Consider the following 22026-nt stretch of genomic DNA (forward strand, 5'->3'; position numbering starts at 1 on the left):
GTTTTCGGCCAAATTCTTTTAAAAACATGATGATTTCAACCTTCCCATTTCGTAAAAAGTCAAATTTTAAGCATTTTCCCTTAGAATTACACAGCATTTTTGTAAATATCCGCCAAAGGAAGTTTTTAAAGATACATTAGTTTTAGATACATGACGGAAAAGGACTGGATTATCCGCAAATCTATAATAAATTATATTTTCAATCTTAAGCTAAGGGAAGTAATTTGATCAAAAGGGACAAAGTCACGTGGTGCAAATGATTTAAATAAAGTACCTTTGATTTTGCCATATGGTAAAATATTTAGATATCTTTGAAAATAAAAAAAAAGTTAAATATATAGGGATTTTGAATTGGTTGTGTCACATAAGCTCCGCCTGATGTGGATATTAATCTCAATCATTTTAGTGTAACGTCATTAGCTTGTCATGATAACTACAAATGTATCGGCTTTCCATGAGCTGAATACAGTCGTATCCAGGAACTCTTCTAATATGTCATGTTAGCTTGCTGACGGTAACTTCACACGATCTTAAACTTACCAAATGTGAATAATTGTCATTTTTGCATGATTAATGTGGGTACTGTTGCTTTTGTCTTTATTGTTAATTTTCACAATATACAGAAAAGAACATTGCAAAGTTATTTCATTTCATCTTTATCGATGTTTTTTTTAACAGGAACTGGCAATTTTGCTCTTAAAAAATTCGCCTTCGTTGGAAGCACACGTAAGTTTAAGTTTACATTTGACGATATTGTCTAACGTGGACCACGTCGGTACACTTTGTAAAAACAGAATACAAAGCGACGATGTGAACGCATCAAAATGTTCCCAAAGTGCTCTTAGAAGGAACAACCTCGAACAGTGACACTTTTCAAATAATTAAAAGTAGTTAAAATGATCATCTAGGACCTGAAACAGATGCAATTATATGATGATTACGAAATCTGATGTGCTACGAAAGCAAGTGAACGAATATCTCGTACAATAATTCTACAACATTTTATAAATCATATTTACAAGTTTAACGAAATTAAATATTCTGAAAATTCATGCATACAAAGTAGATAACAAATTTAGACAGCTTAACCAAATCCTGAAAAACAGTAAAATTTCGCGAACTTTTGTCAATGATACGGGTGCATAAGCATCAAGGAAAACAATCAATTTGACGGTGAAAAGTAGTCAATAAAACCGCGTTTCCTTGAAATTGTATTGATGGCATTAACGGTACCAATTCGCTATAACGTAAAAACATAACAGACTCCAAATATAATTGCGATTGTCAATTAAGAAATGCTTTTTACAAACACCGCAGAGCGCAGCCAGTGAAACGAATATTTGCGAGCATATTAAGTCCTTAAATAGCAATGAACACTCTTCCTACCAGTACTGAAATTATAATGCATGATAGTTAAATTTAAAACTAAATTATTTGATATTCGAGCGATACGTCGATATTTATTGTGCAACGTTGTTGCCAAAGACTCTGACCGTTTATTGTTAAATTGACGACAGACATTATCAAAATAAAAGTGGCATAACATGTCATATTGGATTATATAACAACTACGCAGCTTGTCGCATTATTTTACATCAGTAAATTTAACAATGTTAACATTAGTGTTCTGATTTTCCCCTTTCTCCTTTTTTACCAGACTACCGTTACCTTTCTCAGCACACATTCGCTGAATATAATGTTGTACAGGAAAAAACGGAGGCTTGCAGCTACGGTAACGAACGCTATGCTATGGATGTTGTTGACTGTAAACATTTTACTGTAGGAGACTCTTTTGCAGCCGCTGTGTGCGACCTTAGTCCTACTTACAAAAAGAATGAATACCTTGATTTCTTAAAAACATGGGGAACGGTATGTATCAATAATTTAAGTCGCCAGCATAATTTATTTTTATCGTTACCTTGTCTCAATTTTTTATATCAGCTGGTAAGTTTTCATGTGCACATCATTAAATACTGCAGCATTCATACATTTAAAACAGTTAAAAGGCAATACTTGATATGTTCATTATATTTTTCTATAGCTAATATTCATTGCTCCCAAATGTTGCCGAAACTAAATTCGTTATCTTTATAATACTGTGTCGATGTCACTGCTGTAAAGGCATGCTCATTACAATTTTATAAAAAAAAACCTCGGGTTAAAAAAGAGTTGAAATTGGAAGAAAAAATGTTTGCGTTGAAAATTTAAAGGATCTAACTGATTTTTCTAGAGGTTATCGATGTGTAAAGTCGGCCGCTGACCCACAAACCTAACATAATTTGGAATTTCTTTAGTTTGAGAGTTACTCGGCCCAGTTCACACATAACTTCCCTAAAGAGAAAAATTGTTCAACCCATACCTTGTTGTTGATTTGAAGCTTAGCAGCAAACATTTGAACACTTTTCGCCGACGACAATATGGTGAGTATCAATGGTCTGTATGTTGAACTGTTTATGATGGGAATGTTTGCTTTAAAAACATCTCCAATATCATTGTACACCTCAAGCAGATTAAACATCAAAGTGAAAAATAGAATGCACTAAAATGATAAGTAGTTCTTCCTACATAAATGCATGTCAGCTGGTTTGGTTTTGATTATCTATAGTTATTTATAGATATCTTTCCAATACAACCAGTAACATATGTATGCTTAATGTATAGCCAGAGTGGCCACGATTGTACCGGAAACTAAAATTAATAGTAATCACACTAAATTGGCAAACTAACACAATTATCGTTAAAATATAATCACGAATTTCGACTACAAGGACAAACAAAATAATTGAACTAGTCAATCATTTAAGGTAATGGACAGATCTAGAGTATATATACTATATAACCTTACAAAATCTTCTATAATGACAGCTTAACCCCTATTAACAACTTCAAAATTCGAGTTGTTTAACCTATATAAATTAAATACTCAGACTAGTACAATGACTTTCATAATTTCAGAAAACAGTGTTCATTCCGTTTCAAAGTTTACTAAAGGCTGTCTGAAGAAAGTAGATATGATGCTTAAGTATCATTGCTGATAAATGATATATAAATCTAGTCATATTCTTGTATTGACACCATAACCCTGCTATATCTGTTCATGTAACTTTCTCTATACATTCCTTTACATTTTATCAACATTAAACATTAACATATTAATCTACAGCATAGTGACAATTATGTTGGCCTCAAAAACATTTTTTTCGCTGTTAATTTTTGTGACGAAAAATTGACGAAAAACACATCGATGAAAACATTTTTCAAAGCAAAAAAGGTGCTTTGAAAATTTTATTTTAAGGACAGCAACGGCACTTTACATACTTTAAGACAATAAATCTTTTCATGGTATTCAATCCATCGGTATATGTTTTTTTTACATTGATTTGTATGGATCAATGAGATTAAACATCGTTAAACTACTGTATCCCCTTGTATACGTCATTCTGGTATATTTAGCCTTTATTTGATAACATTTCGATGATCAAATGACTCTTATTTTTTAAGATGTTAGAAAACGACATCCTATTGCAATCTTAATTAATGTTGCCATCTAATGAATTATCATAATAGTTTCTTAAGTTTTCCGATAATGAATTGAGTAACAAATGTATTAAGAAACTAACATTTCCAATAGGTCAGGCAAAGTTTACCTTAGATAGTTTAAGATATTCCTTTCATGTTCCTATTGGTCATATAACTCTTCAATTATGTATACATCCTTGGCTTTTTAATATTTTGCTTTGAGAATTCCTGATGAAGTAAAATCTAACAGAGCGCTTTGGATACACCAATTTTATGTTAAGTTTTTCGGAATTTTTTACCCTTTATGCTCTTCAACTTTAATGTATTTGTCTTTTAACATTTTGTTTGAAGCGTCACTTTTGCAAACGATCCGCGCGTCCGGATAGAAAAGTATAGCCTAGTAGAGTTTTATGTTATCTATAAGCATTGAAGAATCATTTATTCACGTTCATTCTCATACATTGCTAATCACACTTAAGTTGAACTTGTGCCATTTTGTATGCCTGTTTTTTTCAAATGACGAAGAATTTCGAAGTAGAAGATTTTAATCCTATCCTATCAGATGTCCACTGTAACCTAAAGTTTACTCTGGAATCAAAACCATATACTAATATCAACAATGTGAAAACCGTTGAGAAGCAAGTCATTAAATGGAACAATAATAAACAAGATAAATTTGACAAATTTGTTAAAGAAAAAAAGTCTGAAGAAATACGGGACATAGAAAATATTCTTGATAAAATAACCGATCGAAATGATATTGTACAACAAACCGATATTGACACGGCAATGAATAAAATCTGTGACATATTTAACAGCTCTTCAATCTCAGTGTTTGGAACAAAATGTAAAAACCAGAAATATGCAAAGCACAATGAAAAACCTTGGTATAAAAGAGGATGCAAAGGCAAAAGAAATTTATTTCATCAGGCTAGACAAAGATACGGGAACATAAAGAGTGAAGAAAATAATAACGCTGTGAAAGAAGCAAGCAAATCTTATAAAAAAAGAACTAAATCGAAGTTATAATGACTTCCAAATGAATACCGCGAAAGATCTTAGAAAAGTGGCTAAATCTGACCCAAAACGGCTTTGGAAAAAACTAAATAGTATAGATACCAACAAATCAAATAACCTGATGCTGTTAAAATTGAAGATTTATATGAACATTTTAAACGTCTAAGCCAAGATGAAGTGATTGAAGACAACTCAGACATAGATTTAACAAAGGTACCACCAGAGAACATTAACAGAATTTTAAATTCTCCAATCACAGAAGAAGAAATTTTGAATGTCGTCAAAAAACTTAAAAACAATAAAGCTTCCGGATATGATGGTATTGTGAATGAACATATTAAACATACGGTTAAGGAAATGTTGCCCATCTATCACAAGTTATTCAACATTGTTTTGAATACTGGGAAGGTCCCAGATTCATGGACAATGGGAATTATTCAACCTATCTTCAAGAATAAAGGCAATATATATGATCCTAGCTCGTACAGACCAATACCTTTAGTGTCATGTCTAGGGAAAACTTTCACATCGATCTTAAATGAAAGACTTGGGGAACTTTCAATTGAGATCAATCTGATTTCCGAGGCTCAAACAGGATTCAGAAAAGGTTATAGTACATTGGATAACATATTTGTATTACATTCATTAATATCAATTTATCAAGCTCTAGGAAAAAAAAAACTCTTTTGCACTTTCGTTGATTTTTCGAGAGCCTTTGACACAATCTGTCATACATCTTTATGGATAAAATAACAAAAGGCGAATATTTCCGGGAAAATTTTTAAGGTAATATATAGCATGTATAGTAATGTTAAATCGTGCGTTAGGAATGGTAACGAAGTGTCAGCCGTTTTTAACTGTAACATTGGAGTGAGACAGGGAGAAAATGTATCCCCCTTTTTATTTGCTGTTTATCTAAACGATCTTGAGTCTTTCTTTGCTGAAAATGATGTTCAGAACTTGCAAGTTATGGAAAATACTTGCCGCAATTATTTGCATGTCTATATAAAACTTTTCGTTCTTTTGTACGCCGACGACACTATAATTATATCTGAAACGGCCGAATCAATGCAACAAGCCTTAAATGTTTTTGAAAGATACTGTGTCCGATGGAAGTTAAACGTTAATTTATCGAAGACAAAGGTTGTTGTGTTCTGCAAACGGAAATCACGAACATTACCAAAGTTTCAAATATTTAACCAGTCTATTTGAATTCAAGATTTTTATCCATATTCAGGACTAACTTTTAACTACAATGGTTCATTTGAAACAGCGAAGAAACGTCTTAGCGAACAAGCACAGAAAGCACTTTTTAGTCTTTATACAAAGATACGTAACCTCTCAATACCTGTCGACTTACAATTACAACTGTTTGATGCACTTATACTTCCAATTCTGACATATGGGTGTGAAATATGGGGATTCGGAAACAATTACATGCTGGAAAAAATCCAACTACAGTTTTGCCGGAATGTGTTGAAAATTAGATCCTCGACACCAAATTTTATTACATACGGAGAACTTGGTCGTACAACAATAGATACCGTAATAAAATGTAGAATGGTGTGTTTTTGGAACAAACTTCTCGCCAATGAAAATAAACTAAGCAGTATACTTTATCAAATTATGTTCAACTTAAAAGACGATCACATGTTCAAATGGATTGACTATACTAAATCAATTTTAGACAATTCCGGACTTAGCTATGTTTGGATTCAGCAATTACCATTAGATGTAAATCAACTAAAAATCGTTCTGAAAGAAAAACTTAAAGATGCATTCATTCAAAATTGGCATAGTCAAATTGACAACTCATCCAGAGGAGAATTTTATGGTCTTTTTAAAACAATGTTTGGCTTAGAAAACTATCTTGTACAATTATCACCAATCGAACGTGAATATATTTCAAAATTAAGATGCTGTAATGTAAAAATTCCAGTAGAGCTGGGTAGATGGTACAATATTCCAAAAGACGAGAGGACATGTAATTTGTGTTTAAATGCTATTGGTAATGAATACCATTATTTATTTGAATGCAATTCTGTATTAGTAAAAAGTATCAGAAATCAGCACATTCCAGAATACTATGTTAAATATCCCAGTGCAGCAAAAATGAAAGGACTACTATCAATGGTTAATATTAATGTACTTAAGAATGTATCTTTATTCGTTTCAAAGTTAGCGAAAATATTATAAAGTAAAGTAATTATTAATATATTTCATTTCTAAGTTGGTCTATTTATTTCTATGATTGTATGTGATTGTATTTTGTATATATTTACCTCTTGTTTCACATGTCAATGTGACGGAGTGTTTTTAAATAAAGCATATTGTATTATTGTATTGTTTAAGAGTAAAATCTCTTATTGTGTTTTACAGCATGTGATAGTGGAAGCAGAAATGGGAATCAAAATCATCAAACGATCACAGGTCAAGGACGTTGATTTATTTGTATACCTACTGGACAATGTGTGTACATTTTTTTCTTTAATTTCTTTTTATTAACAAGGTCATTGTTTATACAAAATAGATACTCACCAAAAAAATGAAAAGCTTAATCAGATTGCAGTAACAGAAATCAGAATTAATCATTAAAGTTCGAAAAACGTATATTCAGTCTATCAAAAAATGAACAATATTAGAGTTATATACTTCCTGATTTACTTTTGTTATCAATGTTTCCGTCTGAATAAAACTGACCACCATTTTCTGTACCAAATGTATACAAAACATAGTTAATCGCCACCAAATACAAATAAAACACATACACTTCGAAACTGGCTTTACCTTTTAATTGATAAAACGGATGCCGCAAGCTAATCAGATAGCGCTTAACCTTTTACATCACGTCCGCATTTGAAAGAAACACTTGATGACATTGCTGTCATTTGTATGTTTACTTTAAATCTATATATATGGGGTTGTTTTTTCGAACACCAGTCATTTTGATTTATCTAATTCGTGTATGGTTCTGTGGGCTTAGATTTTCTTCTTTGATATAGTTCGTCAGTATTCTCTATTTTCTATTGATACTTGAAGCTAGCAGTGAACACTGGATTATTTAAAGCATAGAACGAAAATGTTGTATACCTTATGTTTTACCTATTTTTGTTACCAAATAGATTTTTTTAAACATCGCAAAAGCACTATTTAATGAGTGCACTAAGTATTTGTGTACAGAGAAATGCAATATATATATATATATATATATATATATATATATATATATATATATATATATATATATAGTAAAGCAAAGTAAGGAAATATTTAAGTCGTGCTTAGAAACTAAATAAGCAAATAGATAATGAATGATTTCACAACAACGATACAATTTATACTAGTATTCAAAAAGGAACTATTAGACATTATTTTGAATTAGGAAATATATCTCCCGCATGTAAAGCTCTGTGATTTCTTGTTCGGCTTTGGCTATACTTTTTTGTCTCTTTGGTTTTAGTAGCCCCCTTTTTTTTTTTTTTTTTTTTTTTTTTTTTTTGAATAAGTTGTGGATTTTCAGATATTTTCGTCACGAGCATCACTGAAGAAGCATTTATGGAAATGAAAATCTGGTGCAATGAAATTGATAGTACCTTATGTTATTATATAACTTAGTCTTATCAGTGAAAAAGAAGTCTAAATTCTAGAATACAAAAAGGGGAAAACTATTTGCATGTCTTGTAGAAAATTGTGATTGAAATCAAGCTGCAATTTAGAAAATAAATATATTTAAGCTTTTCAAATTTGAAAGAAATTTTTCATTTTAAATTTTTTTCCAGCTTTGTTATTTGAAATTTTGTTATTATTTTTATCTAATTTTGCCATTCCTTGGTTTTTGTTTCTTAGCTTGTTCTAATCGATTTACGAGATTTTCAAAGTGTTGTTTTCATTTGTACAGCACTGGGTCGACCGATGCTTTGGACTATCAGTTCGCAAGAGTATCCTCAGCTCAGTTGTCAGTACTTCAGATTTATAACGAACCTTTCTTAAATTAAGTACTAATAACTAAACTAAGGGTCAACTCCCTCGGGCAAAGTTTACCTTAGATGAATTTTAGGTACTTTTATGAAATATAGCTCTTCAACTATTTCGGTTCAAATACATCCTTGGCTTTCAACTATTCGGCATTGGGCGTTCCTGATGAAGGTAAATCCAGAAAAGCGCTTCGGACACATAACATTTATAAAGTGTTTCTTTTTTTTTTTATTGTTTGACAATCACCTTAATTTACAACATTTTTCAATCTAAAAACAATGAGAAATTCCTTGTGTTTTAGTCATGTTATCTCAAGACAATGCTTGACTGTTTATTTCGCATTCAGTTATCTAATAAACACAACAAAACAAAACTAATGAAATACATTTCATGATTTTTGTAGGTTCCAGAATCAATCATTGAAAAAGACTATACAAGGGTGGTTAAATTTGACGTTTTTGCCAGCAGTCCCTATTATAAAAGCAGTCTTGGTAATGAAACTGACACACTTATTGTTGGCTCAAAGGACAAACCAGAACCTATAGGATTACGGATGATGAGTATCGATACTATATTTCAGAAGAAATTTTGGAGCAACATGAATAACTTGATCCTAAGGAATATCTGCAGTGATAATACCAGCATCGATGATGTATTGTCAAAAAGACCACTTATAATTCAAGCGCAAAACGATCTGCTGTACGGCATGATATCTCCGTTAAAAAGTAAGATATGTTAAGATGATGTAAAATCTGTAAACGGTTTGATTTGACAGTTTGGCCGTAAGCTCATTTAAGAAAAGACCAATTAAACAACATATTTACCGAAACAAAATGAATAACAAGATGTGGTATGAGTGCCAATGAGACAACTCTCCATCCAAGTCACAATGTATAAAAAGTTAACAATTATAGGTCAAAGTACGGCCTTCAACACGAAGCCTTAGCTCACACCGAACAGCAAGCTATAAAGGGCCCTAAAATGATAGGGTAAAACAATTCAAACAGGAAAACCAACGGTCTAATCTATATAAAAAACTAGAAACGAGAAACACTTATGAACCACACCAACAAACGACAACCACTGAACAACAGGCTTCTGACTTAGGACAGGTGCATATAAATGCAGTGGGTTTAAAGGTTTAACAGGCGCCAAAATTCACCTTAACATGAGACAGTAGTGTAACATTACAACATAAAAAGACACACTATAAAATATCAATTGAAATGGCTTAATGCGATCAAAAAGACATTTAAACAAAAACAAGTAAACATACACTGAATGAAAAGACCATTATTGTTTATTTCCATACTGCAGGAAAACATGCAATTTCAAATCATATTCCGTAATATTTTGAAAACTAGACACGCCCGAGTACAAGTCAACTTGGCCTGAATACAATTGGAACCATCTACAGAGACAGCTTGGCTCGTCTTACTGACAATGGCTGTTGTATTATTTGATTGATTGAAAGACATATTTATTGAAGACACATAGAACTGTCAATGGAGACAACTTGAAAATGAGACGGAAGATATCAAAGGGACATTCAAAACTCAGAAGTCGATGAGAAGCTGACACAACGCCATGACTAAAAACAAAAAGACAAACAAATCAAAAAAGAAACTATAGACAAACGCCCCAAAAACTAGTCGATTGGGGCCACTCAGTTTGTACGGGTGCAATATTGATGAGCAAAACCTATCATAGGTGATTTTACCATATAATACGCTTTAAAAGGCCCAGTGCACAATGTGAAATAATTATATAGAAAAATCGGTTGCCTGATGAATGCTTAAACAGTAATAAACGAAACCAATGAACTAAAAGTTCATGACTTAGGACAGGCACACAAAAAATGTGGCCGAGTTTAACGTAGAATCAGTAAACTATAACAGATTTATGATAGAGATATCATAAACAGTCTACCAAAATCATGATCTTTTGCAATGCCAAAATATTAGTACCGACATGATATAGGTTCATATGTGTATAAACTGTATGGCGATATATATCTAGTAATGTTTTGACTGATTAAAACAAAATCAATGCTAGTAATTATAATTCCGGATTCTTAAAGAACATAGAATCGATCATTTTGTAACTTAAAAAACTATTACTTTAATTAACATTTATTAACATTACACAATAATGACAGACTTTTTGTCATAATATACTTGATGTTTTTTTTATTTTGTTTTATATTTTGATGGTTTTGTTTTTGTCGAGGATGAGTATGTTGTTGTATGTATGTATGCATTTTGATTTATGTTAGTTCTCAATTAATAGACCCAGCAATAACTAAAAATGATAACTCGTAACACTTTATTATTTGCAAATAACGAAAACGACACAACGATGGCCTATTATGCTTTTTGAATTGAATTCTTTGCATTATGTTAGTCAATGAATAGTTTGTAGATTCCATTAGCTTATTCTAAGCTAACGCATAGCATCTTTTATTCAGGTAATTTAGCAGTAAACTCAGAATGGCCGAGAGGAACGTATGCATTAGTAGAGGTTAACGAAGACAATTCCCTCATCTGTCCTAGAGGAGTCAACAGAAAGGGATATGTGGCATGGGCGACTGAAAAAAGTAACTCAAAAAACGAATTTTCTGATCTGAATCATTTTTCAGGTATTATTTTTTATCTAAAGTTATGTATTTTTTTAGTAATTTAATTTTGGATGTAACACGTCTTCTGTTTGGCCGAAAGTTTATTGTCTATCAGCTCATAGACATAATTTTGTCATGTGACCATGACGTCATCAACGTTTTTTCATGATTTACTCCTTGAAAATGGAATTGAGAATTAAATTATAAGAAATGACTAATATTTTTTCTGTCTATTCGAAATAACCTAAACATCTGGTGCACACTATTAAATAACCCGCTACGTATACGCGGGTTATTCAGTGTGCACCACATTTTTGATGTTATTTCTTTATAGACCGAAAAATCCAGTCATTCCTTAAGAACAAATTTCTTAAGATGATTAAACCTGCTGTAATCAGGTTTGCATGTTGTTTTGTTTTTTTTCTTTTAGGGGGGTCTTTCAGTTCCTTGAATACTTATATTTGACATTTTAAATATAAAATGATCTGCTTTTTCTGTTTTTTAAGTTGCATTATAAATGTACTATTTTTGGTTATTGGTTGTTCTGCAAAACAATTTTTCATTATATGTCGATAATTAAACTCATCGTATATACAATGCTCAAAATGATATACACCGGACGGGAGTTTCGTCTACACAAAACTCATCACTCAGTGACGCTCGAATCAACAAACTTTAAAAATCCAAATTAAGAACGAAGTTGAATAGCATTTAGAACCAAAAATTTCAAAAGGTTTTGCCAAATGCAGCTAAGGTAACATATTCCTGCGGTAGAATATCCTTAGTATTTCGAAAAAAAATAATCCAAGTTTTGTAAATAAGTAACTTATAATTATGACCATATCGATAATAATCCATGTCAACACAGACGTGCTGATTACTGGACTGTTAACACCTTCGATATGATTTTTATGTGCCCCGTCTTTCTTAACAGATTCATAATCAATTTCATCTAAATTTCAAAATCAGATATTAATGTTATTAGGTTAAAGATTTTTCAGTTGCAGACCTTTCATATCTTGCATGCCTATGATATTATGGAACCTTGGGTAGATTAAGTAAGATATTCATAATTTAAGCAGTTATGACATCTCAATTGTTTAAAGTATGGAGCGAGTTTTTAAATTGAACAGCCTCTAATTGCCTCAAATCCAAAATATGAATAAACGGAGAAGCATATTTTATGTCAATGAGACAGCAACCCAAATTACACAAATTTCTAAAAGACATTAAAAGCATCAAACAAAATAGTTTTGCATGTTCTTGGAAAATATTACATTCCACGGGACAGTGAAAATATCAAACAAATCAGATTATACTGAAATGACGTAATCTTTGTTTTTAAAACAATTTCCAAACTAATTTAATTTATGAGAATTCAAGACGAATTACTCAATCAATTAGGATCGTAGTCGACAAAGATTGTCAGTTTTCCTACTGAAGGTCTGTGGTTCTCTCCGGGCACTCCGGCTTCCACGACCAATAAAAACTGACCGCCACTAAATAATACAATAGTGCTGAAAATTAAACACCAATCAATCAATTAATTTGTCATACCACAATGATCTGTTCTGCTTGAACAAGTAGGTTTCCAAACTACTTTTATCCTACTTGCCAATAAAATGTTTATATTTTAACATGGCATTGTCAGGATTAACTTGGTAGTCTGATTTGTGACAAAGAAGAGAAATACAAAGGAAGGACCAATTTACCTTGAATGTATTTCACACCAGGGCCAGTTTCATAAGCTCTTTCGATCTTTACTCAAGTTTACATTGTAGCAGCTCCGAATTTTTTACTTGGATGCTATGACTTATTTCTATATCCAAATGGACTAATTTTGAGTATTTTGATAAAAAAGAATATGACATGGACATCCTTATTCAAAACCAAAATTAAGTGCTTAGTAAAGCTATATATTGACATTCGGATAAAATTTTAGAAAATATATTCTGTTGAAAGACGTCTTTGATTAATTTGTTTTTAAATTGGTAATTTTGTGTCGAAATGCCTTCATCAGCAACATACAGCTATCAATAACTTTTTGACCTGATATGGAAATAATTTTTTATGTTAAATTGTTGAGAGTTTGATACAAGTAGGATTTGCCATCTTTTATATTTGATACTACGAAAATAAAAAATACAGGGGCATTTAGTCCTACCTTTATATTTACTTTTTAACTTAGTGTTTTATGGATCAATCATTTTACTCAAGATGACCACATCACTAATCTCTGCATAAAAACTTAATCGATATCAAACCTTGAAATGGCTTTACCTGCAGGTGATGAAAGCATCTTGATGCTCAAATTCTGTGGTAGGTACGATGTTACACCTACAAGGTATGAGCTAGAGTGGCCACATGGTAACTATTGTCTATTCAAACAAGGAGAATGTCCATCAGGTATGTTGAAATGTTCAGAGCCTTGAGGAATTGCGATCCAGAGATAGTTTTTTAGAATAAAAAGCAAAGGCGAAATGACTTAATACTTAATAAAACGTTTTATAATTCCTGACAAGATTTGTGAGGGAGACGAATCTGGCCTTAAAATGATCAAATGGACATTTTATGCACAAAATAGGAAAAAGTTAAAACATTGACTCACTGCTTTCAGTTGGTCTAATTAAGAATGCTTAAAGCTTAATATGACTGAAAAATGCTATTGTCTGTTGGGATACACTAACTTTAATTTGTACCTTGCGTAGAGGTGCATAAAATATATTTCAATATTTCTCTTCAAACTAATTTCTTTTTAATAGAATGAACACGTATGATCTGTATGTTTTGGCAAATTTCCAAAGATTACTCTATCTTGATATTGTAAACATTCTCTGTATTACGAAAGGTTTGTCAAAAAGTAAGAACTAACAAATTAAACCTTTCATATCTTGTGTTTCATTGATAAGAATATGATATGAACTCTTCCAGTGACCAGTTTGATGGTCAATTAGATTACAGTACACGTGTAAAGGGAAAAGTAAAATAACAAAAATACCGAACTCCAAGGGAAATTCAAACCGGAAAGTCCTTTATAAAATGGCAAAATCAAAAGCTCAAACACATCAAACGAATGGAAAACAATTGTCATATAACTGACAAATTATTCTCAGATAAGAAGGTTTTCATATATAAGATATTATTCTCATATTTAAAAGAGTAATTATTAAGATAAAAACTTCAAACAAAGTTTAATTATGACTTATTTAGTATGATAACATTGTTTATGTTATATTTATATTGAAACTCAATGAGTTCATTTGCTTTCGACTGGAACTCTAAGTATACAAGGAAGATGGAAAACTTTAAGACAAATCATATCTTTAATTGGTAATCCACAAACAAGTTACTTCATCTAATCGAATTATATAAGATTCAATAACAATGACCATTCTATATCAAAATAGGTGTTATAGGGAAATTGGGTAGGGGGGAAATTTCTTGTTATTACTACAAAATAATAATCACCCTAAAGGTTTGCTATAATTTCAAAAATGTATATGTTTGTATTGGCATAGTTTTTCTGTCTCTCGTGAGCGTATTAAAAGCAACAACAAAAAATTGAGCTTCAAAAGTCAACAAAGTTATTGACGTTATACATAAATTTTGCCATATAAAAGCATTAATTTAGTACCACAAAATACACAGAAACATACCCAAATTATTTCTCAAATGGCCACATGGTAACTATTGTCTATTCAAACAAGGAGAATGTCCATCAGGTATGTTGAAATGTTCAGAGCCTTGAGGAATTGCGATCCAGAGATAGTTTTTTAGAATAAAAAGCAAAGGCGAAATGACTTAATACTTAATAAAACGTTTTATAATTCCTGACAAGATTTGTGAGGGAGACGAATCTGGCCTTAAAATGATCAAATGGACATTTTATGTACAAAAATAGAAAAAAAATTAAAACATTGACTCACTGCTTTCAGTTGGTCTAAATAAGAATGCTTAAAGCTTAATATGACTGAAAAATGCTATTTTCTGTTGGGATACACTAACTTTAATTTGTACCTTGCGAAGACGTGCATAAAATATATTTCAATATTTCTCTTCAAACTAATTTCTTTTTAATAGAATGAAAAAGCATGATCTGTATGTTTTGACAAATTTCCAAAGATTACTCTATCTTGATATTGTAAACATTCTCTGTATTACGAAAGGTTTGTCAAAAAGTAAGAACTAACAAATTAAACCTTTCATATCTTGTGTTTCATTGATAAGAATGATATCAACTCGTCCAGTGACCAGTTTGATGGTCAATTAAATTACAGTACACGTGTAAAGGGAAAAGTAAAATAACAAAAATACCGAACTCCAAGGGAAATTCAAACCGGAAAGTCCTTTATAAAATGGCAAAATCAAAAGCTCAAACACATCAAACGAATGGAAAACAATTGTCCTATTCCTGACAAATTATCCTCAGATAAGAAGGTTTTCATATAGAAGATATTATTCTCATATTTCAAAGAGTAATTATTAAGATAAAAACTTCAAACAAAGTTTAATATGACTTATTTAGTATGATAACATTGTTTATGTTATATTTATATTGAAACTCAATGAGTTCATTTGCTTTCGACTGGAACTCTACGTATACAAGGAAGAAGGAAAACTTTAAGACAAATCATATCTTTAATTGGTAATCCACAAACAAGTTACTTCATCTAATCGAATTATATAAGATTCAATAACAATGACCATTCTATATCAAAATAGGTGTTATAGGGAAATTGGGTAGGCGGAAATTTCTTGTTATTACTACAAAATAATAATCACCCTAAAGTTTTGCTATAATTTCAAAAATGTATATGTTTGTATTGGCAAAGTTTTTCTGTCTCTCGTGAGCGTATTAAAAGTAACAACAAAAAGTTGAGCTTCAAAAGTGAACAAAGTTATTGACGTTATACATAAATTTTGCCATATAAAAGCATTAATTTAGTACCACAAAATACACAGAAACATACCCAAATTATTTCTCAAATGTTTTCGAAAAAAAAATCATTTTGATCAATTAAGTGGTATTATCATTGAGTGAGTTTTAGTGACCCATGGTATAACATATATCGAATTTCCTCACAAAATCTTATCACACACTATAGTTTTAATTTCAGTTATTATAAACGAATAACAGACTTTTCAGAAATATGCATTATGTAGTTTAATGTACTTTAGTTTGATCAATTTTCAATTTTGAAACCCCCTTTTTTGGTGAGGTTCGTGTTGCTTAGTCCCTATCTTTCTTTGTTGTGTTTTCTCCGACACATGAATTTTATTGATCACTTCTGTATCATCCGCCACTTCTTTCACTAAAAATGTTTCGAAATTCTGTAGAATATTATATGCAATTCAGATTGTGATTTGTTTGTACAATATTTTTTTTAATTTTCATTTAGATGTTCGTTAATGAGATTAATCATTTCCAGGGTTTAGTGAAGGTTCCGTGGTTTGGGACTCAGTCTCCAGTCGTAACTCGTACACCGGTTCCTACCATCCTGATGGTATATTCTCTCCAGATGTAGTCATGTACTTCTGTTGCAGGTAACAAAGTTATCACAAGGTTTATGTTGTTGTTGGTTTTTTTTTCCATTATGATTTTTTTTTATTTGTTTTAACTGCCAAAAGTTATGTACCTGTTTTCTCTGATTGTTATTCTAAGAATATAACATCTTCCTAGAAATAATGCATGTTTTGGCTAGCATTTCAGATGACCGATGTCATTGCCATTGCTCTTAATATAATTTAGTTCCAATAAAGTATGAAGGCATGAGATTTTGAACTTTAAAATTATTGAATATACAATTCCTCGAATAACATTTTATAGTTGTAAAAGTGGCATATCTGGTCGTCTTGTTTATTAATGTCATAGAAAGTCTCCTACTGAGATATATCGAAAATACCTTTCGAACCTTTTATGCCAATTCTTTTTAATACACAAAAATGATTGAAACATCAATAAGGAGAAACAGTATGATGATAATTTTGTCTGAGGAATATGATATCTTAGTTTTAGAACAATACCATGAACTATTTACTATAATATGCAATTAAATGTATTATCATATTCATAGAAATGCATTACTGGCTTATTGGCAGGTAGTATTACAAGGGAATAAACAATTCATCGATTGGTATATTTTGAAATTGAATAACGCAAATAAAAATTCAATTATTTCATTTGACCAATCAGAGGTCTACAGCGACAATGGCAAGTAATAATAATTTGAAAAAATCAAAATTATTTTTTACAACGCACAATAAAACTTGTGCATAAAACCATCAGTCAAATAATCAAAAAAATTTCAGAGCATTATACCAAGGAAGAAAGAAAATTTTATAAGAAAACACTTATTTCATTAAATGAACACCGCACACATACGGTGTATATATAGCAATAAAAATGCTTATGTTTCAGTATTATGCAGGTCAGGACTAAACTTTTTAAGGACTTGAATGTTACGCAAATACTAAGGAGGTGTTATGTTCTATATGTTGCTTGTATTTCACCACGTAATGCCTTTGTTTAACTTACGAAATAACAAAAATGAATGAGTATGAAACAGAAATTCTATCAAAAATGATCTTTCAATACATATCTTTATATTGAAAGTTAGTATAAACTAATAACTGCAAAAAAATTGTCATAAGTTTTTTTTTCTTGCTAGTTGTTATCATAATTGTATGCGTATGTTTGAGGTAAAACGTAACATTGATTTTATTGGTATACTGTGGATTCATTTTTTTGTGGATGCCATTTTTTGTGGATTGAGGAAAATTGTATTTTCATGGATATTATTCGATACGCCTGTCGATAAATATTTTCCACGATAAATTTCAAATTTAAAAGAAAACTTTTCCTTAGTTAATCAAAATTTATAAATTACCATTACTAACATGAACAATTTTTTACCAACACAAACAAAAACACATTTTTTGGGAGATAAAGATTCCTCACGGTTAATGTATGTTTTTTTTTTTGTTAAACGGGACTACCTTTCCGTCCTTTTATAAAACATCAGATGTGGTACTGTTCATTTTTTTTTTCTTATTAGTTGTTTTATATTAGCTCCTTCAAATTATGGAATGCACATTTCACGATTTGTTCCAAGTGCGCGTGCTAGTTACATAGCCAATTTATATGAGCGTTATACTTTGTACAGATACAATTATTATAAATTGGTCAGCAATTTAATAAAACGTTATGATACTTATAAAGATTATTTTTGAACTGTGATTCCAATTGCTCAGATTTCATATGAAGCGATATAATATATATACTGTTAATTTGATTTTATAGTTATTCGTATTGTTGGAAAAAATATATACTTTTTTTTTCTTAGTTGAAACACGACGAAAATGGGATTTTTTGTGAGTTGAATTTTTTGGAATCGAAATTCATTGTTTATGTCTTTAATTTTGTAATGCTGAATGATAGGACTTTGACAACACTGGATTATTATTATTAAAGTTGATATGTAGTACATACGAATAATAATTAGGGCCCCGCCTTGTGGCGGGTCGCCGTGTAGTGATCAGTCTGTCCGTCTGTCCATCCGTAAAAAATTGTGTCCGCTCTATATCTAGAGAACCGTTATTATTTCTTACTTTATACTTGACATGTATATTAACCAACACCAGAGGGTGTGTCATAATGTTTTTAAAATTTCCTAGGTCAAAGTTCAAGGTCAGCGGGGCCCGAAGAGATAGCTCCCATCTCAATGATGTCTAGTTTTACCTGTCTTTACTTGAGAAATTGTTACGAACAACCAATCTTGATAATGGCCGTAGGAACCTGTTAAACCTGTGAAATTGCATAGACAAAATATACTGAAATCATAATGACCATTGCTTGATTACAAATTAGCTACAACAGATATAAAAAAATTGGTTCAGTTATTCCGGTCTTTTATTTACTTGGTACAACAAAAAGCCTCATTTTCAATAACATTTATTTTATGATTATTATTATTAATATCATTATTATTATTATTATGAATATTATCATTATTATTAAAGACAATACACAATATCTTAGATTTGTAAAGCATTTTTTCTTTCAGAAATGACAGTGACGTAAACCAGGCAATTTTCCTTCCAAAAGACCGACCGTTTTATTTACTCCGTAACAAAGGCTCCAAGGATTGCCAAAGAGTTTCCGGTATGACTTCACAAAGAGAGTACATAACATGGGACACAGATGATTATGTTAACTTGTATTCAAGTAGTTTCCAGTATTTAAAGGGTGCACACCCGAAGGTAGATCTGAGCGATAAAATGGATATTACTATGCACTTTTGTTATTATTCTGTGTAACCATTGCAGCAGAGGCATGTTGAAAATGTAGCTTTTTAATATATTAAAGTAGTCTGTAGTTTCTAAGTTGTGGGCATGCTTAATGCTTAACTATTTTGGAGTTCATTTCACAAAATAGCAGGTAAAAGATTTAATGTCTTGAATCAGACAACCATTTAAAATAAAATCATATAGTTGTCAATATCAATACAAGGAACGATAACAAAAAGGCATTAAGATATACGATACAAAGAATATAAAACCATTTAATTGATTGATTGATTGATTGGTGTTTAACTCCTCTTTCAACATTATTTTGCTATTCATTGGTGGAAGAAGCGGGATTGCCCAATGAGAACAACCGACCTTCGGTAGGAAAACTAGCAATCCAAGTCAATTAAGATTGGAGTCAAGTGCACCTTCCATTTGTGGGGTTCGAATTCATAACCTCAGTGTTGACAGGCTTGTGGTACAGTAGTTCAACTACTCAGACCCTCGGCCACCGAGGCCCCTTAAAACCATTTGTGGACTAATGCTTGAATACAAAATAAATGAAGGCGGTCTTCATTCTGATTTTGATAACGAATTAAATGGGATCTAGGATATGCATAAATTAGACAGTAAACCAAAGACAAAACAAGCAGAAAAATATTTAGAATTTTCAAAGATTCTTTAATTTCACTTTCAGATATATTGATGATTTACTGTTAGCGATGTAGCCTTTTGCGCTGTTGCGGAGTAAAGCAGCCATCTATTAATCAATCTATAACTCAATAATCCACATTTGATTCAGTGCTTGCATCTCATATATATCATAGTGAACCTGAGATTAAGGATACAACCGAAAGTAGAAGGTCTGCTCCTTATCTTGATCTAGAATGTATGTAAGTCAGCAGTAGTTTATAGATAATCAATACAAAAAAGACATGCACAGTGTTACAAGTTACAAACAAAAACTGAAGAAATCAAGTATTATGATTTCAACTTTCTAATTGTCAACTTCCAATCTCTCAGCAGCAACATACCTACTGCCCAGTCGTAGAAAAAACTACTGTTACTTTTCTTTAATCGAAAAATGGTGGAGTATTACTTTTATTGGTATATGCAACCGTCAGTCCGCCCGTACGTCCGTCTGGTTTTGTAAGCGCTCTAACATGTACAATTTTTACCAGATTTTTTTATCAAAGGTTAAAATCTGGAATGTGTCGAACAAGTTCAGAAATCAGTGCCAAACAACTATTTTTAAAGGAGTTATAATTACCCGCCTTAGAAATAGGAATTTTATAGATAATTGCATAGTAAGCGCTAGAAAGCCTACATTTCTAGGATTTTTGTCTCGCCTTGACGGAGTCAAAATGCGAGAAATAGATATGCTGTTTCCGACGACGGCGGCGGCGGCGGCGGCGGCGGCGGCGTCAACAATGTATTAGTTTGTGATTAGGTCTAGTTTATGGTGAACCACTTGTGGTAAGACAATGATATTTGTTATGCAGTTTTATTAGCATTGGCACATCTCATTACAATGGAGATTATTTCGCCCTGCCCCCTCAGTCATGGTCTATTGACTTCTAATCTTTGCTTAGTTTACATGTATTAGTTTGTGATTAGGTCAGTTTATGGTGAACCACTTGTGGTAGGTCAATGATATTTGTTATGCAGTTGTATTAGCATTGGCACATCTCATTACCATGGAGATTATTTTGCCCCGCCCCCTCAGTCATGGTCTATTGACCTTGAAACTTTTGCATAGTTTTCATGTATTAGTTTGTGATTAGGTCAGTTTAAGGGGGACCACTAGTGGTAGGTCAATGATATTTGGTATGCAGTTGTATAAGCATTAGCACATCTCATTTCCATGGGGAATATTTGGTCCCGCCCCCTCAGTCATTGTCTATTGACTTTGAAACTTTTGCTTAGTTTACATATGTATTAGTTTGTGATTAGGTCCGTTTAAGATGAACCACTAATGTTAAGTCAATGATATTTTGTATGCAAATGTATTGGCATTTGCAAGTTTCATTTCCATGGAGATTATATAATCCCACCCCCTCATTATGGTTCATTGACTTTGAAACTTTTACATAGTTTACAAGTTAATGTTTGTGTTCAGGTTTGTTTAAAGGGGACGACTTATGAAAAGTCAATGGTATTTGGTATGCAGTTGTATTAGCATTGGCACATCTCATTTCCATGGAGATTGTTTAGCCCTGTACCTCCAGTCATGGTTCATTGACTTTGAATATTTACATAACTTACATGTTAAAGTATTGCTATTATAATTTCAACATTTGCATTATCAAAATAACAAATAGGCAGGACATATCTCTGTGTTAACAGTTTATTATAAATTCTATCAACGGTTTATTTCAGCAATATCTCGGAGGAATTTGATATCAGCGTTGATAAATTATTTTCACAGAGATTATGTCCCTGAGAAATGTAAATTTTATATAAAATTCCGTTTTAAAACGCTCTCAAGTATTCAATTCTTGACAAATATTTATGAAATGTATGTCAAAGGTTTATATCAGCAGTTTCTCGAATGAATTCAAACTTCGGCGCTGATCAATTATTTATATAGGAGTTATTCATCTTAGAAATAT

The 22026-nt window shown here is 31.5% G+C and overlaps 1 protein-coding gene across 5 annotated transcripts in view; it reads left to right on the plus strand.

Annotated features, from left to right (window-relative positions):
- Window positions 1-22026, plus strand: part of LOC127725515 (uncharacterized) — a 128911-nt gene that overhangs the window by 26442 nt on the left and 80443 nt on the right. The window contains exons 3-10 of one of the 5 annotated variants that reach the window (XM_052232551.1): window positions 679-726; window positions 1658-1869; window positions 6916-7005; window positions 8915-9236; window positions 10979-11149; window positions 13415-13534; window positions 16558-16672; window positions 19192-19510. The exons of 2 other annotated variants lie outside the window; for them this stretch is intronic. In XM_052232551.1, the coding sequence (XP_052088511.1) occupies window positions 679-726; window positions 1658-1869; window positions 6916-7005; window positions 8915-9236; window positions 10979-11149; window positions 13415-13534; window positions 16558-16672; window positions 19192-19444 (1331 nt within the window). In that variant the 3' untranslated portion in view covers window positions 19445-19510. Of the gene's footprint in view, window positions 1-678; window positions 727-1657; window positions 1870-6915; window positions 7006-8914; window positions 9237-10978; window positions 11150-13414; window positions 13535-14805; window positions 14851-16557; window positions 16673-19191; window positions 19511-22026 lie in introns of those variants that run through there. 2 more of the 5 variants (XM_052232552.1, XR_007993018.1) reach the window with 2 other exon arrangements.

This window comes from Mytilus californianus, unplaced genomic scaffold, assembly GCF_021869535.1.
Source record: "Mytilus californianus isolate M0D057914Y unplaced genomic scaffold, xbMytCali1.0.p SCAF_15, whole genome shotgun sequence".
NCBI classification, from domain to species: Eukaryota; Metazoa; Mollusca; class Bivalvia; order Mytilida; family Mytilidae; genus Mytilus; species Mytilus californianus.